Genomic DNA, 21,433 nt, shown 5'->3' with positions numbered 1-21,433 from the left:
CAATTGTGTTTGTCTGTTCTGTATGTTTAAAAAATATAAAAAAGTAAAAAAAAATGTATCTTAAAAAAAAAGAAGACGGGGGATTAAGAGAACGAGCAATGGAACAGATTCACCAATGGAGTTTCCTTTAAGCTTGGAGCAGAAAGGAGGAGTAGAGGAGAGGAAGAGGTGGTGAAAAGATGAAGGGGTAGATTAGCAAAAGTAAAATCAATTTTTAATTGACTGAAGTCACGTTTCTCAGGAGAAGGGGGTGAATGGAAAGAAATTTAGAAGAATTGATGCAGTTTCATACAAAATTGAGTAATTGATGGAATGGAGGGAATGAGAGTGGAGAAGGGGTTTGAAAAAGAGACACAAAGCTGTGAGTGAGAGTACAGAAAGAAGATAAAGAGAGGAAACAAAAGAAAGACAGAAAGAGAGCTGTTTTTTAACTTCAACAGTCAAAAGAGAGGCAGGCAGACGGGGGCTTGATCGACCTGGAATTAACTAGGATCAAAAGAGAGTGACAGAGAAAAGCAGCTGCATTTGTTGGTCAGATCTGGGCCTCCACTGTGAATATAACGAAGACCAAGATCATGACTTTCCTGAAAAGGCCTAGATGTAAATTAAATCCAGTTCAGTTGAGTGGAGAGGACAGCAAGTTAGTGTTATTTGTAGCGGTTCCTACCGTAACTAATTTATTTTTTGTGCATTTTAGGCCTTTATTTATACAGGACAGCTGAAGACATGAAAGGGGGGAAAGAGAGAGGGAATGAAATGCCGCAAAGGGCCACAGGGCAGAGTCAAACCTGCGGCCCCTGCGTCAAGGAGTAAACCTCTGTATATGGGCACCTGCTCTACCTGGTGAATATAGCCAGGCACCCAACTGTAGCTAATTCTAAGCCTAGGAAGTGTGTCTGTTTGCCAGGTGGAGAGGACAGCGAGGTTGTTGTGTTTTTAGTGGTTCCTACTGTAATTCTAAGCCAATGAAGTATGTCTGTCCATCGGGCGCAGAGGACGACGAGGTTGTTGTGTGTTTAGCGGTTCCTACCATAATTCTAAGCCTAGGAAGTGTGTCTGTCCGTCGGGTGGAGAGGACAGCGAGGTTGTTGTGTTTTTAGCGGTTCCTACTGTAATTCTAAGCCAAAAAGGTGTGTCTGTCAGTTGGGTACAGAGCTCAACGTGAACACCGGCGTGAGCAACTAGAAACTATTTTAAACACCAGCTGTCAGTATTACATATTGCGCCTTTAAATGTGGCTATGATTGACTTAAGAGAAAAAAGGAAGAAGGACTTTCTTTGTCTTAAAATCTACAGACCTATCCAAACCTAGCAAACAATTTTTAAATCTATAAGGGTTAAACTAAATTACCATTTTGTCAATTGAATAAAGTGTAAAGCTGCCAGTAACCCAAAATACAAGACAAATTAGACAGATGCCTTTAAAAATGTACACTTTTTTTTTCTTCATTTTAGTATAGCGTATAATCTGCAGAAATATCTAAGAAATATGTATAACTATACAACAATACAGTCTAGCTACATGTAAAATGATTTACTCGTTTTGTGCCTTTCTCATTGAAAATCTATATATGCCTGTAAATCATTGAAAGTATTAATAATTCACAGTTCTTTAAATGCATTTCAAAAAAAGTGTGATTGTCTACAGACATAAATGAGATACTGTGTGAACAATTTTTTCTCAGCTTTAGTACTGTCCTCTGCATCTGGCGAAGTGCAGCTTCATGAGCCATGGTGCAAGTGAAAGTTGTCTTTTTTATATAACTATATAGTATATGGCAAAGAAAGGATAAAATAACATATCAATATCCAATCCAATCCACTTTATTTATATAGCACGATTTTAACAAACGCAAGGTTTCCAAAGTGCTGCACAAAAAGATAAAACAGAAATAAGTAGAATAAATAAAAAACTAAAATGCACTGCCCGCACACAATAAAAAATATGCAAGTATACACATAAGATCAACACTCTACCTGGTGTTAAAAGCCAAAGAAAAAAAGTGGGTTTTAAGAAGATTTTTAAAAATTAGACAGAGAGGAGGCCTGTCTAATGTGCAGAGGCAGTCCATTCCAAAGTTTTGGAGCTGCAACGGCAAACGCTCGGTCCCCTCTGAGCTTAAGCCTAGCTTTAGGAACCATCAGGAGCAGCTGGTCAGCTGACCTGAGAGATCGGCTGAGAGAGTAGGGGTGCAGCAGCTCAAAGAGGTAAGCTGGGGCAAGGCCATTCAAGGCTTTAATAACAAATAAAAGAATTTTAAAATGAATCCTCAAATGGACAGGCAACCAGTGGAGTGAAGCTAAAATAGGTGAAATGTGCTCATACTCGCTTGTGCCAGTTAAAAGACGTGCAGCAGCATTTTGTACCAGTTGAAGACGAGCAATGGAGGACCCACTAGCCCCTATATAAAGTGCATTACAGTAATCCAGCCGAGTGGTCACAAAGGCGTGGATTACTGTCTCAAAGTGTTGTCTCTGAAGGACTGGTTTGATTTTTGCCAACTGGAAAAAGCTAGACTTCACCACAGCTTTAATCTGGCTGTCAAATTTGAGGTCTGAGTCCACTTTTACCCCCAAATTTTTCACAATTGGCTTACTGTGCCAGAGAACCCAGATCAACTAGGGTGTGTGTGTGTGTGTGGGGGGGGGGGGTCACAGAAGTGCCACCAAAGACCATGAGTTCTGTCTTTTCTTCATTCAAATTTAGAAAATGTAAAGACATCCAAGCTTTAATGTCATGTAAACACTGTAGCAGTGGGTTAACAGAGTAAGAATCAGACTTTTTGAGGGGGACATAGATCTGGCTATCGTCCGCATAGCAGTGAAAAGAAATGCCATGTTTCCTAAGAATGGAACCAAGTGGGAGTAGATAGAGAGAAAATAAAAGAGGGCCAAGCACAGAGCCATGTGGGACCCCACATGAAAGAGGAGCAGTGGAGGACACCGAGTCATCAAGGCCGAAACAGAAAGTCCAATGTGACAGGTAGGACCTGAACCATTCCAGTGCTGTGCGACCGACGCCCAACCACTGCTCCAAACGAGCAATGAGGATGTCATGGTCCACTGTATCAAATGTTGCAGTCAAATCTAAAAGTACAAGGATTACACAGTGACCAGAGTCAGTAGCTAAAAAGATATCATTAAAAACTCTTAAAAGCACTGATTCTGTGCTGTGCAACGTTTTAAAACCGGATTTAGAAGAACAATATCAGAAAAATATTTTCTTTTTGCCTCTTTCACAGTGGATTGGTAATGATGCCAGCAATCCTTCAATATTTGAAAAGACACTTGCAATTTGTCCTTTTTCCACTTTCGCTCAGCTCTTCGACAATCCTGTCTGGCAGTGCGGGTTGTTTCATTCAGCCAAGGCTCTGATTTGGCTTTCTTCTGCCTGGTCTTTAATGGAGCCGCAATGTCTATAGCAGTTTGACAGGTGTCGAGAAACCATAAGTTAAGAGCCTCTGTATCCTCACACACAGACTCGGGAATGACGCAGATCTGGCTGAAAACTGCGGAGAAGTGAGCAGCAGTGGAAGGGTTAATAACTCGACATCTGCGAGCAGCAGCGCGAGGTTTAACTGTGTGACATCAAAGAGCAGCTTCAAAAAGTACAGGCATATGAGCCGAGAAAAAAGCGTCACAGACCACCAGGTTAAGAACAGGCAAACCATAAGATAAAACAAGATCAAGTGTGTGACCACGTTCATGTACAGACTGCACGAGATTAAAAGAGTCAATGATGTTTAAAAAGTCTCACGCCAAAGGGTTTTCAGGGCAACACACATGAATATTACAATCTCCAACAATAAGGACCCGGTCATATTTGGGCATAATATCAGCCAAAAACACAGAAAATTTTGTTAAAAAGTATCTGTTGTATTTGGGAGGCTGGTAAACCACAGCACACAACACTGTGTGAGAATGCCCCAGCTCAAACAAACTGAGTTCAAAGCTGGTGAAGAGGGATGACAGCGATAACTGTTTACATTTAAAGTCACTCTTAAAAACAGTCGCAATTCCTCCTCCACGGCCCAGACGTCCGAGAGAGGCCCCGCTCCACATCTACCCCGATCAGGGACGTACCAACCCAGCCCTTAAATCAGTGATCTACAGCGCAGTGAAGGAAGTGCTGGCCGAAATAGAATGCCTCACAGCAACACATCGGGAGAGAATTGGAGAAGCAGGAAAGCACAGTATGTGAGCCGGACTAATCTGACTGCGTCACACTCAAGATCCAGTGGCTTCGGCTGCCTGAAGAGATACAACACGAGCTGGCACTGCATGCTGAACGCAACTCTGACTCGTTCATCTGCCGCGCTGCCCTGGGAATGACCCGCGGGGGGAGAGAGTTCGCCTTTGCTGCAGCTGTGAAGCCTGGTGTTTTCTGGCTGGAATTAGAAGAAGAGGAGGACGCGCGGCGCCGCAAGGAACCGGAGAGCGACCATGGGACTTTGATGTGATGCCGGGGGCTGCGACTGAAGGACTCAGCACCTGTGGACTAACGGTATTTGGGCCACTGTACCAAGTTTGACTGGAGGATGCTGTGGGTAAGTTTTGAAACCAACCGTTGGAGGGACACCTACCAGACTGTAAGGAATGATGAATGGTGGCTACTCAGTCTACAATCTATATTTTTTGAGGACACTTAATCGGGCTGAAAAAAAAGGGAACATGATGAATCCTGAGGATGCGCTATGGAAGTTTCGTAACTAAGCTTTAAAAGGGACACTTAACCAGACTGAAAATACATGACAAATACTGGCTGGTAATCCTAAGGATACTGTATGTAAGTTTCGGAGCCGAGCTTTAAAGGGACACAACCAGACTGAAAATGCATGATAAATGCTGGCTGGTCAGTTTACAGTTTATGTTTGTTAACAATTAAGCTAGACTGAAAGAACATGAGGGATACGGTCTGTTCAGCTCACAATCTGCTTATTGCTCCAACTAGATTGGTCTGTTTTTCACACAGCTTAGTCCAGAAATAGTTTGAAGGTGTTTATAATATGGTTCATGTTTAACATAAGAATTCATTAGACATGTTTCAATTAACCTGTGACTTAAGACAGGAGGTGTAGTTTTGAGGTGTAGTTTTGAGCTGGAGTTTTGCGCAAACTGGTCACGCATCTTACAAATAGGGGGAGGGGGTCTGCGGTCTCAAAGGGGTTAGGGGAATTTATTTTACTTTTTTATGTTTTTGTCACACCTTTGATACAGATTTGTCAGCAAAATCCGGTAGGGTACTCGAGACACGTATGCATTTCAATTTTGAAGATGGCTGAGCTTTCAATCCTTTCAGTTAACATCAGAGGGGCTAAATGGGCTGAGCTAAATTCCTGGGTTATTTAAGAAGGAAAAACATAGACATGGCACTTATACAAGAGTCACACTTACGTAAAAGATGTAAATTGTCTACAAAATAAATACTTTAAGGTTGCTGCCTCATCTGGTGACAACGCCAAAACCAAGGGCTCCATCGTGTTGCTGTCGCGGAAATCCGCACTTACCGTAGACAAAAGCAGTAAAGACTCTTCAGGCAGAATATCTTATATATGCCTTTGTCTCGGTATATGCACCGGCTACATATGATGAAAGTTTCTTCCCACGCCTAACCAATGAATTGCTCTCTCTCAAATGAATATTCACTAATTACAGGGGGAGACATGAATGCAGTACTAGATTTAAACCAGGATAGATCAGGGGTCAAGCCCAAAAACGCATATCGGACATGTTTAAAGCAGTTGTGGAATCCCACCATCTTACAGACATGGAGGATGCACAATCCTCCTAGCAAAGATGACACCTTCTTTTCCACAGGTCACCTCACCCATTCCCGCATTGATTATATTTTGTGCTCCAGTGAGCTTAAGGCAATGTTCCACAATGCGCTAATAACCACATTCTGTTCTGACATGTTAGGAGAAAGATCTAGGAGATGGCAATTTAACAATTCCCTTCTCCAAAACACAGCTTTTGATAGAGTTTAGAGCCAAGCTGGCGGAGTTTATATTAATCAATACTGACTCAGTTTCGGACCAAACAACAAAGCAAATCCAGAGCTGCTATCAACAGCATCCTCACAGACAGAGGTATCTCAACGAATCCTAAAGATATCACCGCCACTTTCCAATCCTTTTATTCAAAGTTGTATGAATCCTCCTGCAATCCGGATCTGACACAGTGCCAAAAGTTCCTGAAAGAGCTAAACCTGCCTCTTCTTGACCCAGAAGAGGCAGAACAACTGGGTCAACCTATGACGTTAGAGGAACTTAAATCAGCGTTAAAAACAGCTAAGAAAGGGAAAACACCGGGGTTGGACGGAATTCCATCAGAACTTTTACTACAGTACTTTGACATACTAGGACCTACCATCTTACAAACTTTAACCTTGGCCATAGAGAGGGGCACCTTTCATCAACAAACCAACACTGCACTAATTTCGGGCATACACAAAAAGGGCAAAGATCCTATGGAGTGCTCAAACTACAGGCCCATCAGCCTCATTGGGACGGATATTAAGCTCTATTCCAAAGTCTTAGCACTACACCTAGAACGCTTTATTGAGCTAGTCCACCCGACCAATCAGAGTTTATACCAAAGCGTCACGCTGCAGACAATATACGCAGATTATTCCATGTAATAGAAGAAGCCAAAAACCTTCCAACAACGGCAGCAGTTTTATCACTGGATGCGGAAAAGGCTTTTGACCGCCTAGAGTTGAACTACTTGTGGCAAGTAATGGAGAGGCTTGGTTTGGGAGCCAAATTCATTGACATGGTACGTACTTTATATGCGAATCCCATGGCCATAGTCTCAATCAATGGCCTGCATTCACAGCCATTCCCCGTCGCACGGGGCTCGCGACAGGGATGCCCGCTATCTCCCATGCTATTTGCGATCTCTCTTGAAACGTTAGCCCAAGCCATAAGGCAAAATAAAATATGTAATGTCCCGATTAAATCCAATAACAACTCAATATCGTTATTTGCAGATGATGTTTTGCTGTACATCTCTGACCTTGAAGACTCTGTCCCAAAAAATCTTAAGATTTTTAATGAATTTGGCTCAATCTCCGGCTATAAAATCAACTGGAATAAATCTAATCTTCTTCTGATGAACAATGGACAGGTGACATCAGCTATTAGTGATACAATACCAACCCAAAGCAAAATTACATATTTTGGCATCACCATTCACGCCCTAGACCCCTCATCTACAGTCCCATGGAGAGAAATAGAGCAAAACCTCACTGGAAGTCTAAGACTGCAAGACCTTGCCTTTACAGGTGTGTGTCCAAAAAAAGTGCATGCTAGCCTATGGCCCTATTATCACCAACACATTGACCAACTTTAAACAGGTCGAGGAGCAACTACGCTACACCAATAAGTGGCATTTGAACACCCAAATTTGGCACAACATACACTTAATGTCTGATAACAAACCTTTTGTTTATAACCAATGGAGTGACAGAGGTATTTATACTCTAGACCAGCTATTCAATGATGAAGGTATGTTAAGTTTTGAAAACCTGGGAGCTAGCTTTGAGGTCCCTAGGACATCCTTCTTCCTTTATCTTCGCTTAAGATCAGCCCTAAAATGTTATGGAGTACCATGGGGGAACAGTCTTGAGATGCACCCAATCATTAAATGGCTTGTTGATTCTCCGGTGAAAGGATTAGTGTCCAGGATTTATGCTAAACTGATGCAAGTATCTGTAGGAGAACTCGCAATACTAAAGAAATGGGAGCGAGAGCTGAGCCCGGAGGGGAACGTAATTAATTGGGAGACAGTTTGGGACAAGATTTAAAGCCATTCCTACTCCCTATTGCACATTCTGCCAACCTGAACAAACTTTCATGCACATGGTCTGGGACCATGTGAACAGGTGCGTGAGTTTTGGAATAAAACAACATCAATAATATCTGATGTGATAGGATGTCGAATTCCTACTGACCCGATTGTTTTGTTACTTAATGATGACTCTAAATTACACCTACTTGGGAAACAGAAGAAAATTTGGCTAGCTGGATCAACCGCGACCAAGAAAATTATAGCTCAGCGCTGGCTCCCCCCACACTTGCTTTGTATAAAACAGTGGTTGGCGTATTTTCTGGACATAGTTATTCTGGAGCTCTCTACAGCAAGGATTAACAAAGCCAAATCATCGACTAGACCTATGGAAAAATGCAGCAGCACAAGTATCAGTCCTAATGACCTCAGCATCACAAGAATTAGAGGAGAGTGACTAGGCAAGGTGTGATTCCTGATTCCTGTTTTGTTTTTTATTTTTATTTTTTTTATTTTTTTTCCTTGAGACCGCAGAGGGTGGGGGGTGGGAGAGGGTTGTTGTTTTTTTTGTTCAATTGTGTTTGTCTGTTCTGTATGTTTAAAAATATAAAAAAGTAAAAAAAAATGTATCTTAAAAAAAAAAGAAGACGGGGGATTAAGAGAACGAGCAATGGAACAGATTCACCAATGGAGTTTCCTTTAAGCTTGGAGCAGAAAGGAGGAGTAGAGGAGAGGAAGAGGTGGTGAAAAGATGAAGGGGTAGATTAGCAAAAGTAAAATCAATTTTTAATTGACTGAAGTCACGTTTCTCAGGAGAAGGGGTGAATGGAAAGAAATTTAGAAGAATTGATGCAGTTTCATACAAAATTGAGTAATTGATGGAATGGAGGGAATGAGAGTGGAGAAGGGGTTTGAAAAAGAGACACAAAGCTGTGAGTGAGAGTACAGAAAGAAGATAAAGAGAGGAAACAAAAGAAAGACAGAAAGAGAGCTGTTTTTTAACTTCAACAGTCAAAAGAGAGGCAGGCAGACGGGGGCTTGATCGACCTGGAATTAACTAGGATCAAAAGAGAGTGACAGAGAAAAGCAGCTGCATTTGTTGGTCAGATCTGGGCCTCCACTGTGAATATAACGAAGACCAAGATCATGACTTTCCTGAAAAGGCCTAGATGTAAATTAAATCCAGTTCAGTTGAGTGGAGAGGACAGCAAGGTAGTGTTATTTGTACTAATTAACTAATTTATTTTTTGTGCATTTTAGGCCTTTATTTATACAGGACAGCTGAAGACATGAAAGGGGGGAAAGAGAGAGGGAATGAAATGCCGCAAAGGGCCACAGGGCAGAGTCAAACCTGCGGCCCCTGCGTCAAGGAGTAAACCTCTGTATATGGGCACCTGCTCTACCTGGTGAATATAGCCAGGCACCCAACTGTAGCTAATTCTAAGCCTAGGAAGTGTGTCTGTTTGCCAGGTGGAGAGGACAGCGAGGTTGTTGTGTTTTTAGTGGTTCCTACTGTAATTCTAAGCCAATGAAGTATGTCTGTCCATCGGGCGCAGAGGACGACGAGGTTGTTGTGTGTTTAGCGGTTCCTACCATAATTCTAAGCCTAGGAAGTGTGTCTGTCCGTCGGGTGGAGAGGACAGCGAGGTTGTTGTGTTTTTAGCGGTTCCTACTGTAATTCTAAGCCAAAAAGGTGTGTCTGTCAGTTGGGTACAGAGCTCAACGTGAACACCGGCGTGAGCAACTAGAAACTATTTTAAACACCAGCTGTCAGTATTACATATTGCGCCTTTAAATGTGGCTATGATTGACTTAAGAGAAAAAAAGGAAGAAGGACTTTCTTTGTCTTAAAATCTACAGACCTATCCAAACCTAGCAAACAATTTTTTAAATCTATAAGGGTTAAACTAAATTACCATTTTGTCAATTGAATAAAGTGTAAAGCTGCCAGTAACCCAAAAATACAAGACAAATTAGACAGATGCCTTTAAAAAATGTACACTTTTTTTTTCTTCATTTTAGTATAGCGTATAATCTGCAGAAATATCTAAGAAATATGTATAACTATACAACAATACAGTCTAGCTACATGTAAAATGATTTACTCGTTTTGTGCCTTTCTCATTGAAAATCTATATATGCCTGTAAATCATTGAAAGTATTAATAATTCACAGTTCTTTAAATGCATTTCAAAAAAAGTGTGATTGTCTACAGACATAAATGAGATACTGTGTGAACAATTTTTTCTCAGCTTTAGTACTGTCCTCTGCATCTGGCGAAGTGCAGCTTCATGAGCCATGGTGCAAGTGAAAGTTGTCTTTTTTATATAACTATATAGTATATGGCAAAGAAAGGATAAAATAACATATCAATATCCAATCCAATCCACTTTATTTATATAGCACGATTTTAACAAACACAAGGTTTCCAAAGTGCTGCACAAAAAGATAAAACAGAAATAAGTAGAATAAATAAAAAACTAAAATGCACTGCCCGCACACAATAAAAAATATGCAAGTATACACATAAGATCAACACTCTACCTGGTGTTAAAAGCCAAAGAAAAAAGGTGGGTTTTAAGAAGATTTTTTAAAAATTAGACAGAGAGGAGGCCTGTCTAATGTGCAGAGGCAGTCCATTCCAAAGTTTTGGAGCTGCAACGGCAAACGCTCGGTCCCCTCTGAGCTTAAGCCTAGCTTTAGGAACCATCAGGAGCAGCTGGTCAGCTGACCTGAGAGATCGGCTGAGAGAGTAGGGGTGCAGCAGCTCAAAGAGGTAAGCTGGGGCAAGGCCATTCAAGGCTTTAATAACAAATAAAAGAATTTTAAAATGAATCCTCAAATGGACAGGCAACCAGTGGAGTGAAGCTAAAATAGGTGAAATGTGCTCATACTCGCTTGTGCCAGTTAAAAGACGTGCAGCAGCATTTTGTACCAGTTGAAGACGAGCAATGGAGGACCCACTAGCCCCTATATAAAGTGCATTACAGTAATCCAGCCGAGTGGTCACAAAGGCGTGGATTACTGTCTCAAAGTGTTGTCTCTGAAGGACTGGTTTGATTTTTTGCCAACTGGAAAAAGCTAGACTTCACCACAGCTTTAATCTGGCTGTCAAATTTGAGGTCTGAGTCCACTTTTACCCCCCAAATTTTTCACAATTGGCTTACTGTGCCAGAGAACCCAGATCAACTAGGGTGTGTGTGTGTGTGTGGGGGGGTGTCACAGAAGTGCCACCAAAGACCATGAGTTCTGTCTTTTCTTCATTAAAATTTAGAAAATGTAAAGACATCCAAGCTTTAATGTCATGTAAACACTGTAGCAGTGGGTTAACAGAGTAAGAATCAGACTTTTTGAGGGGGACATAGATCTGGCTATCGTCCGCATAGCAGTGAAAAGAAATGCCATGTTTCCTAAGAATGGAACCAAGTGGGAGTAGATAGAGAGAAAATAAAAGAGGGCCAAGCACAGAGCCATGTGGGACCCCACATGAAAGAGGAGCAGTGGAGGACACCGAGTCATCAAGGCCGAAACAGAAAGTCCAATGTGACAGGTAGGACCTGAACCATTCCAGTGCTGTGCGACCGACGCCCAACCACTGCTCCAAACGAGCAATGAGGATGTCATGGTCCACTGTATCAAATGTTGCAGTCAAATCTAAAAGTACAAGGATTACACAGTGACCAGAGTCAGTAGCTAAAAAGATATCATTAAAAACTCTTAAAAGCACTGATTCTGTGCTGTGCAACGTTTTAAAACCGGATTTAGAAGAACAATATCAGAAAAATATTTTCTTTTAGCCTCTTTCACAGTGGATTGGTAATGACGCCAGCAATTCTTCAACATCTGAAAAGACACTTGCAATTTATCCTTTTTTCCACTTTCGCTCAGCTCTTCGAACAATCCTGTCTGGCAGTGCGGGTTGTTTCATTCAGCCAAGGCTCTGATTTGGCTTTCTTATGCCTGGAGCCGCAATGTCTATAGCAGTTTGACAGGTGTCGAGAAACCATAAGTTAAGAGCCTCTGTATCCTCACACAGACTCGGGAATGACGCAGATCTGGCTGAAAACTGCAGAGAAGTGAGCAGCAGTGGAGGGGTTAATAACTCGACATCTGCGAGCAGCAGCGCGAGGTTTAACTGTGTGACAGCAAACAGCAGCTTCCAAAAGTACAGGCATATGAGCCGAGAAAAAAGCGTCACAGACCACCAGGTTAAGAACAGGCAAACCATAAGATAAAACAAGATCAAGTGTGTGACCACGTTCATGTACAGACTGCACGAGATTAAAAGAGTCAATGATGTTTAAAAAGTCTCACGCCAAAGGGTTTTCAGGGCAACACACATGAATATTACAATCTCCAACAATAAGGACCCGGTCATATTTGGGCATAATATCAGCCAAAAACACAGAAAATTTTGTTAAAAAGTATCTGTTGTATTTGGGAGGCTGGTAAACCACAGCACACAACACTGTGTGAGAATGCCCCAGCTCAAACAAACTGAGTTCAAAGCTGGTGAAGAGGGATGACAGCGATAACTGTTTACATTTAAAGTCACTCTTAAAAACAGTCGCAATTCCTCCTCCACGGCCAGACGTCCGAGGAGAGGCCCCGCTCCACATCTACCCCGATCAGGACGTACCAACCCAGCCCTCAGCCTCACGAGGCAGCCACCACGCTTACCCCGGCAGCGGTGCCGCTTTCGCCGCGGGAGTGGCACTGCAGCGTGGCAGAGGTATGTCCGATAAGAAAGGAGGCAGAGTTTTTTGTGCATAATAATCAAAGTTGACAAGGTTCTCAGATCTAGCAGCGTTTGGCGATCATACACCAGCAGAGTGTTGACGGTATGTGCAACAAGTGTTACAAGCAACAGAAACACATACAACAGTCAGAGCAGCTGACGGCCCGCCTCACACATTGGCGCCATCTTGGAACAGATTCTGTTAATATCAACACCATAAGAATAATTATAATTAGGGATGTCCCGATCCCGGCATATTTTTTAACATTTACCCCACTTACTCCGATCATGTACATCAGCTTGTAGTGATCGCTGCCTTTAATCACACACGCCCTGCACCACAGACGCACCGCCAGACCGGCTGGATGCCGGCACTTTCAAACCAATTCCAGTCTGTCCAGAGTGTCTCGTAGCTTGCCAGCCCTTGGCAAGAAGTAAAAAAGTTTGTCTTTCTTAGTCACCCCTTTTTTTTTTTGCAAAAGCAGATTACTCGAATTCTCCACCCTTCTTCCGAGATTCCACCAGGAAACCACGCTTTCAGGCCATTATTCCCTGGAGCCGACATCGGTAAACACGAGAAGAAAATCAAAGATTGACTATTAAGCCAACCCAGTCTCACGGCAGTTCGTGAAATGGTCACGTTATTCAATCTATTGATTCGTGTACACGGACACGTTTGTCTCGTTTTTTATGGTGGTGGTCAGCATGTTTTTTAAACTAATGTATTTCAATGGGAAGCATATTTCGTGATCACAGCACGACTACGGTAGCGAGTAGTATCCGAAAATAGCCGAAAATCCGAAAATCCGCGCAGGGAGGTTGGTTGGGGTGGTGGATGGGTTAAATAACACAGGACTTTCACCCCGGACACCGGGGATCGTGTCCCGCGTGTGACGATTCCTTTCCCCGTTGTTCTTTTTCTAAACACAATTGTCCCTTTCCCCGTTGTTCTTTTCCTAAACACAATCGTCCCGTTGTTGTCCCGCGTCCCCAGAGACCGCGGCCGTCTCCCGCGTGTGACGTTTCCTTTCCCCGTCGTTCTTTTCCTAAACACAACCATCCTGTTGTTGTCCCGCGTCCCCCAGAGACCGCGGCCGTCTCCCACGTGTGACCTTTCCTTTCCCCATTCTTCTTTTCCTAAACCCAACCTCCGTATAGATGCTTCCCATTACTTACAAACCACCACGAAACCCATTACGTGCTGACCACCACGAAAAAACAAGATAAACGTGTCCGTGTACACGAATCAACAGATTAAAAATTACGTGATCATTTCACAAACTGCCGTGAGGCCGTGTTGCAACCTCAAGAGGCGTCACTAAGTTAAGTTTTATCAAAGATTGACTATTTAGCACAAGAGGCGACACTAAATTTAGTTTTCGTTGCCCAGGGGGAAACTTGAGAGTTTGTGTTTTGGTTGGGGGTTTGCTGGGATCCTAAACAGAACTATTTTGGTGTTGAGAGAAAAGACTCATTTGCTAAGTTAAATGTATTAAGCTTAAGACATATTTTAATTTGTTTACTTAGTTTATTTTTCTTCAAAAAAACAGTGTGCAGCTCTATTATCTGAGTAAATACAAGTATCAGATCTGGACTCGGTATCGGCAGATAGATAATATTTAAAAGATCGGTTTGGGTGTCAAAAAAAGCTGATCGGGACATCCATCCATCCATCTTCATCCGCTTATCTGGGGTCGGGTCGCGGGTGTAGCAGCTCCAGCAGGGGACCCCAAACTTCCCTTTCCCGGGCCACATTAACCAGCTCCGACTGGGGGATCCCGAGAAGTTCCGAGGCCAGGTTAGAGATATAATCCCTCCACCTAGTCCTGGGTCTCCCCCGAGGCCTCCTCCCAGCTGGACGTGCCTGGAACACCTCCCTAGGGAGGCGCCCAGGGGGCATCCTTACCAGATGCCCGAACCACCTCAACTGGCTCCTTTCGACGCAAAGGAGCAGCGGCTCTACTCCGAGCTCCTCACGGATAACTGAGCTTCTCACCCTATCTCTAAGGGAGACGCCAGCTACCCTCCTGAGGAAACCCATTTCGGCCGCTTGTACCCTGGATCTTGTTCTTTCGGTCATGACCCAGCCTTCATGACCATAGGTGAGGGTAGGAACAAAAACTGACCGGTAGATTGAGAGCTTTGCTTTCTGGCTCAGCTCTCTTTTCGTCACAATTGAGACATCGGGACATCCCGAATTATAATATCCTCCTCCTTTTCTGAACCCATTTCCCCTCCGGATCATTTTTGTGCAGTCCCCAATTGAACCAATGTTACTATATGGTGGTGATGTGTGGGTGCAAAACCAAGACTATGAGAAATGGAATAAACACCCTTTTAGAACCCTGCATCCTGAAATCTGTAGGAATTAGGCCAATAGCCACTTTTAACGGACTAACTGCACTAGTGCAGTAGACTGTGAAAAATTGTGGGATACAGTTAGCTCCAAGTTCCACTTCAAAGCCATAATGGAAAAAGTGTTCATCAATACCTACTACCTGGTGGTGGGAGAACAGACACTTAAGTGCTCAAGACATGTGTGGATATTGGGACAGACCGTGTCAGTTCTGCCTACAAGAGGAGGAGTCAATATTTACTTCAATAAAACTGACATTGTCATAGAAGCAGCAATATACTGTATGTCCAGTTTACGCACACACCTTAAGCTCCTCCACAGCCTTGCGTAGCTCTTCGGGTGTCTTGTATGTGAAATCTCTCTCCAGATAGTCTTCCTCAGCCTGGTTGATCCACTCCTGCATCTCCTGCATCTCCTTCCTTAGAGCCATGGTCTTATCAAGGCCACCTTTCAGAGCGGACTTCTTAGCATAGGCCTAGACGGCAAAAAGGAAAACACACAAACACTCAACATTATATGTACACGTCAAAGCAGAAAAACACACCCTCTGCATGAAGGTTACACACCTGTTTGCAGACGTTCTCCCACTGGCCGTTGAGATCGTCCAGTTCTTTCTGGATGTGGATGGCAAACGGTGGCTCTGCCTCTTTCTTTAGGTACAGACCCACTTCATTAATGCCGTTGACGCTGGGTTGGATGGTGTGGATGTCATTCACCAGAGCCTGGCCAATCACAAGGCAGGACAGGGGTTACACAGGTAGAATTATGACTGTGAATATTTCATAGTGGATCACATCTGTGGTTCAATGTCTTTAAAGGTAGTCTGTTAATCTGTTTCCTTTCTTTTTCCTTGAGGGATATTTTATAGACTCCTGGATATTTTATAAACTCTTAGGGTTATTTTTAATGAATTCCTTGGACATTTTAATCCCAAGAACACTTATCTTCTTGTCTACTATTTATCTACAAATTGAGAACTGTTATTGATAATCTTTTATTTATTTTTTTTAGAAAGAAAAGTGATTTGTTGGTAAGAAAAACATTTTTGTTTGTTTCATAGCAAAACAGGTAATTTTTTCACCTTTGAGTCTGTGTGTGTGTGTGTCATGGCAAAATGTCATCCTGGAGACACCTACTAAGCAAATGTAAGTACTTTGCCAGGTGTTTATATTTCTGTCTGTCTGCAGACAGATTTTGTCACTGCGATCACAACTGTGCAAGATACAGTCACGAAACTGGTGTAAGATCAAAATGAAGGCCAAGTTCGAAGATGGGTGTGGTCCGAGCAAGTAAGGGGTTAGGAAGTAGGGAAGGGGCCATTGCCTCCCCACACTTTACACCCCTGGCCTGATCTGGCATCGCAGCCGGTGTGATCCCATTGTAAGATGGTCCCTGGTTTGTTGTCTTTTCACCTTTGTACGCATGGCCTATAGCAGAGATACATTCATCAACATCAGAGACGCAAGTAGTAGTAACCTACCAGCCAGCCAGACCAGCCGGACCAAGCAGCAGTGTGACCTTACCAGAAAGAGAGCTGGGATAATATCTAGGCTGCCTAGCTTGGAAGTAGGGCTGTTTCACTACCTGGCCTGCTCCTGGCTGATATCCGTTCACAGGATAGTGTAATGAATGAAATAGGACTCAGGCTAGCCCAGCAACAGGAGATCAGAGACTGTTGTGCCCACAATCTGTAGAGACCGGGCTCCATCCGGGATCGGGTTGTTGCACTTGATAGTGTTCCGCACCGACAGAGCGCAGGACTCCGGTGGGAAGAGGGTAGGCAGACCCTGTTTGCATTTGTGATGCTTGGTTCTCAAATGCAGTCAATGTTGATGGACTATGTTTACCTGTCAAATTTTAAATGTTAAGATGCCAGCCATATTATCTACCTACAGAATTCACCAGTGTTTTTGTTGCTGCTGTTCACATTCCTACTGATGCAAATTTAAAAAAAATGCACTGCAGAAATGCACTTCTGTTTTCTTTTTGTTTTTCTTGTGTAACATACAGTGAAGGGACTACAACTGCATTTTGTTGTGCAACCCGGTGTTGTACAATGACAATAAATGAACCTTTAAGTAATGTCAAGATGCATGGTTTCCTCACCGTGCACTGCTCTAACTGTTTCTCCAGAGCTTCAGAGTCTCCCAGTGCTGGCCATTCCTCGTTCAGGAACACATCCACATCTGCCATCCACTTTTTTAAAGTCTTTACATCATTCTGGTGGAGGGACAAGAGTGGGTTTTGAAATTAAGACATGTCTACCAGTAGAACAAGCCCTGTATTACTTGGTTATTCTTGACTCTCTCAGGCCAATAACTTGTTCTTAATGACTTGCCTGTAAAAATAAATAAAAATAAATAATTGAGATAAACTCTCAAGCAACATATAGCAATCCCTTTAATCTGTCTCACCTCAAACTGCATCAGTTTGGCCATGAGCTCCTGGATTCTTTGGGTGTTGTCTGTCAGCATGGTGCCGAGTCGTCTCCAACGTGCCATGACGGCATCCATCTCTATGCGATACCTACAGAAAATTACAGAAGCCTGTTAGTTTGTGACATGGCATATTTCTTTACCTATGCATTACTAATGCAGACTTCCTGTTTAACAATGGCTGTATGAACAATTGGAGGTATATGGAATAATTTGGCAAAACTAATACTATTTTCATTCCCAATAATGAGAAATCACGAACCTGACTATAGTTTTAGGACAGACATGAGAATGCTGCAATGCTTCTAATTTAATTGAGCTTTTAAGGTTCAGTAGGTAACTTTTATGAAAATATGTTATTGTCATATTTGCTAAAAGCTGTCACTTTATCCTGACAGTTTAACAGGAGGCAAATCATATTCCTCTGCCTCCTTCTAATGCACCTGATGGCATTTGTAAGTTTTCACCACACCTGAACAAAAATAATCAATCAAAGCCGTGGAGATAAGCTGAATACGGAACGTTATGGAATTAAGCTGAATGTGCTTTAAGTAGGTTTATGTCTATAGAAAAATCTGGACCCTGAGGCTTTGGCAGTTTGGAACCATTGTACTCAATCTTGTTTAATTCTTTCTGTCAATGGATTATATAGCACTCTATAATTTTTCATGTCTTACTTCTGGCTGATGTCTGGTGGAGCTTTCTGGAAGACCTGCTCCACAGCTGAGGTCAGGTAGTCCACCTCCCCTTGGTGATCAGCCAAAGCTACCTGGAGGGCCTAGAGTGGTGAAAGAGAGACATAGTTGAAATAAGCCAGGGCCAGGGTGGATGCTTGGGGGAAGTGTAAAGAAAGAAAATACAAGTCAGAAGTTATTTTTTGGCCATTTTGCCACTTTGTCTGACAAGTGGCGGTTGTGGCAATGAGCAATGGGAGGCATTGGGAGGTCCAGATGTAGAATGAGAGAGCGAAAGAGTGTTATGTTAATCTGAAGTATCACAAAAATTGCCCATCATAGCTCATTGAACCAAAACTGAATACATAAATAGAAATAATAATAAATTAAGACTTTGCATGCAATAGGTGCATAATTAAAATACATTATATTTGTCTCTTGTCTCTTATTTTTGTGCGTGAGGATCTATGGGAAAACAAACTCCACACTGACATTTATCGTAAAGAATCATAAAATCATTTGAAGTACATTCCATTGCTAAAATGTCGAATTACAAAGTAAATTCATGCAATTTGTGTAAGGATGGGGGGTTAGGGTTAATAGACACCTCAAAGGGCACTTACCTGTTTATACCATGGGTCACTTGCCAAAATCATTTTTTAAGACCATTCATTTATATTTTGCAATCAAAATCTAAAGTTTCTAAACAATAAGTCTGTTTCCCTGGTAACACCTAAAGGTTTGACTAACACCTAGAACAATCATTCCCATCCCATAATGTTCTTATGAGATTCAAATGTTGTTCACTGCTCCAGTAAATAGGATGGACCTTAGATACAACTTGGCAATTTAAGATATTTCTAGTCCACTCACCTTAGAACCCTTTGGCTTAGAGAGCTACAAGCCAGTCATTATGCTAAGAAGATACAAAGTCAGTTACATTGTTTATGGTTGACAATCAGTAAATATAATTTGATGAGTATGTTTAACAACAAGACAAGCTACCTATCCAGCCATGCCATTGTCCCCAAATCAATATCAAGACTTTCACAAACAATTGATACGGAATGTATGGCTGCAGCCTAAAGTAGCGAGTTATACATCAAATGGGATGTGAGATGATTGCTAAGTGTGAAACAAAGTAAGTTCAGAGGAGTGGTGTAACTTATGTCGTGTAGCTTGTGTGTTAGAGCCATCCTGTGATGTTCAGAAGATGAGCAGCAATGACCAGGGTTGGGCCCTGGTTATCTGACCAGTGTTCAACACTTCTTTTGGAAATCCAAACCAAGCCAGTCAACATGGGTATATCCCTGGTCATGACAATTCAGGTACAACCTGGGTCACAACGAGGGAGCAATGTATAAAAATTAAGTGCTAGAAATGGGCGGGACTTTACATGTCATATTTAGTGAACAGCTAACATCACATCTTCCAGTCCAGGTGTCTACCACAATAACTAAGCTACTTGATTTTGTCATTATACAGTAGGGAGAGAGAAATAAAGCTTATTTTATGTTTGTTTTGCAGTGAACGTGCACAAACAAATAACCATCAAACACTCAACAGATGATTTTGTGCAGACTGATTTCTCCTCCACTGCATTTCATTTATTGCAGCAGCTGCACAAGGAAGTAAGCTGCTCTAGTATCAATTTAAGATAATTTTAAGACAATGGGAGAACATTTTTCTTTGTTAAATATCACTAAAAGTAAAAGTAAAGTACTTAAAATACAGAGAAAAAAGAGAGATTCGCGCTACCCAGCAGCCGCACTGAACTGCAGGCTGGACACCTGTGTCTCGAGGGAGAGGGGTGTGAGACTGGCGGTGCTGAGAGAATTAAACTAAACTTATTTTCATAAGTTTCCGTTCTAACACTGAGTTTTTACAGGCAGTTTTGCAGTTTTGTATCCAACTATTTATTGATGAAAAGAGTTGCCCAGCGCTCCACAAATCAATCCTTTCGTTGGCATTTCCTTGATACATTTATAAACATAGTAGAAACGTCCACATATGATTTATCGAATCATCATCTATCATGTGTGCTTGCATACTTCATGTAAACGTCATGGAATTCAGAAAATTCATTTCAACAGCTTCTCTGTTACAATACAGAGTATTAAGCGGGGTGAAATGAGAGTGTAGGATGATGAGCACGAGAGGTTATAAGCCTGTCACTGTTAACATTTTGTCATGAAAGCCTTTTCACACTATCTGATTTTGCTTACCCTGCTGTGCAGGTTGAATTACAAGTGCATAGGTGAGGGAATTCCTGGTGAACTTTAGGTGGGTTGCAGTGGAGGCTTTTGGGGAAGAAAGCCTTGTTCACACCAAGTTGGCTCAGAGGCTTAGTTTAGCTTAGTTCAAGCACAGCCCCTCCGTCCATTACTATGGCTTACCCACAATCCTTCTACTGCAACACTGAATCTCAAGCAGGGAGGCATTAAGGACTATTTCTGCTCAAAGATGTGTTTTTTTCATCCTCTTTCTCAATTTGTATTCAGCTCCATTAGAGAGCAGGGAATCCCATGGACAAGCCTATTTCTGTACCTGACCCCCACGTTCATAATTCGTCACAATGCAAAATAATACAAGAATATCATTATAATCTCTGTGACTCTCTTTGAACCCATGGTCACCTGTTGAAGGACAGTCTTTATCCTATAGGGTTGTCTAATATGATGACATACAGTATACTATAAACCATTAGACAATATAGATATTACTATATCATAGTTACAGTGTACTGTAACCCTCGTTGCATGGTTAGGAATCGGTGTCACCTGATCATTTTCATAATGTAAGCCTATGAAGCTTGACAATAAATATATGTGAATCTGGATTGTCGTCATAACATAACAGCCTAAATGCAGGTCTGTGTGTGTCTGTGCGCGCACAAGGCAGTCTGATGGTCAGCACCGCAGCACACAACAATGGGACGAGTGGAGGAGAAAGCGCGTACAGGTAAAGGGAAGCTGTCGATGATTTGAGTTGTAGGAATTTGGTGGAATGTGTAGCTGTTCCTCCTTTAATAAAGGCATAGGCAAGCCCATCTCAAACACGTTTTTAAATCGGTGCGCTCGCATTGTGCACTTTTATGTCCATGCACTGATGCAAATCGGTGAATCTTCACATCCCTAATATTTACAGATATGAAAAGGACACATTCCAAGCATGTAAGTACTCAATAACTACAAGTATGAAGTAAAATCAACCATGGTAGAGGTTATATAAATAAAAACAATATTTATATATTCTCTACCATGGTTGTACACACACACAAATATATATGCAGCTGGATAGCTCAGTGTTTACTGAGGAGACCGTGGTTCAAATCCCGTTTAGAACCAGCTATCCATTGAGGGTCCTTCGGCAAGACCCTTAATGCTATCTGCCTACCTAAAAATGCATAAAACCATGAACAAGAGAGTCATACCTGCTCGGA

At 42.2% G+C, this 21,433-nt stretch overlaps 1 protein-coding gene across 2 annotated transcripts in view; it reads right to left on the bottom strand.

Annotated features, from left to right (window-relative positions):
* The window catches only part of LOC144512721 (dystrophin-like), a 377,468-nt gene that overhangs the window by 206,922 nt on the left and 149,113 nt on the right, over positions 1 to 21,433 (bottom strand). For both annotated transcript variants that reach the window (XM_078243603.1, XM_078243602.1), the window contains 5 exons: positions 17,995 to 18,095; positions 17,297 to 17,408; positions 16,989 to 17,102; positions 15,449 to 15,604; positions 15,187 to 15,357 (listed from right to left, as the gene is read on the bottom strand). In XM_078243603.1, coding sequence (XP_078099729.1) covers positions 15,187 to 15,357; positions 15,449 to 15,604; positions 16,989 to 17,102; positions 17,297 to 17,408; positions 17,995 to 18,095 — 654 coding nt within the window. The remainder of the gene's footprint in view (positions 1 to 15,186; positions 15,358 to 15,448; positions 15,605 to 16,988; positions 17,103 to 17,296; positions 17,409 to 17,994; positions 18,096 to 21,433) is intronic.

The sequence above is a fragment of the Sander vitreus genome, chromosome 24, assembly GCF_031162955.1.
Source record: "Sander vitreus isolate 19-12246 chromosome 24, sanVit1, whole genome shotgun sequence".
Taxonomy (NCBI): Eukaryota; Metazoa; Chordata; class Actinopteri; order Perciformes; family Percidae; genus Sander; species Sander vitreus.
This window is presented reverse-complemented; position numbering and strand designations above follow the sequence as displayed.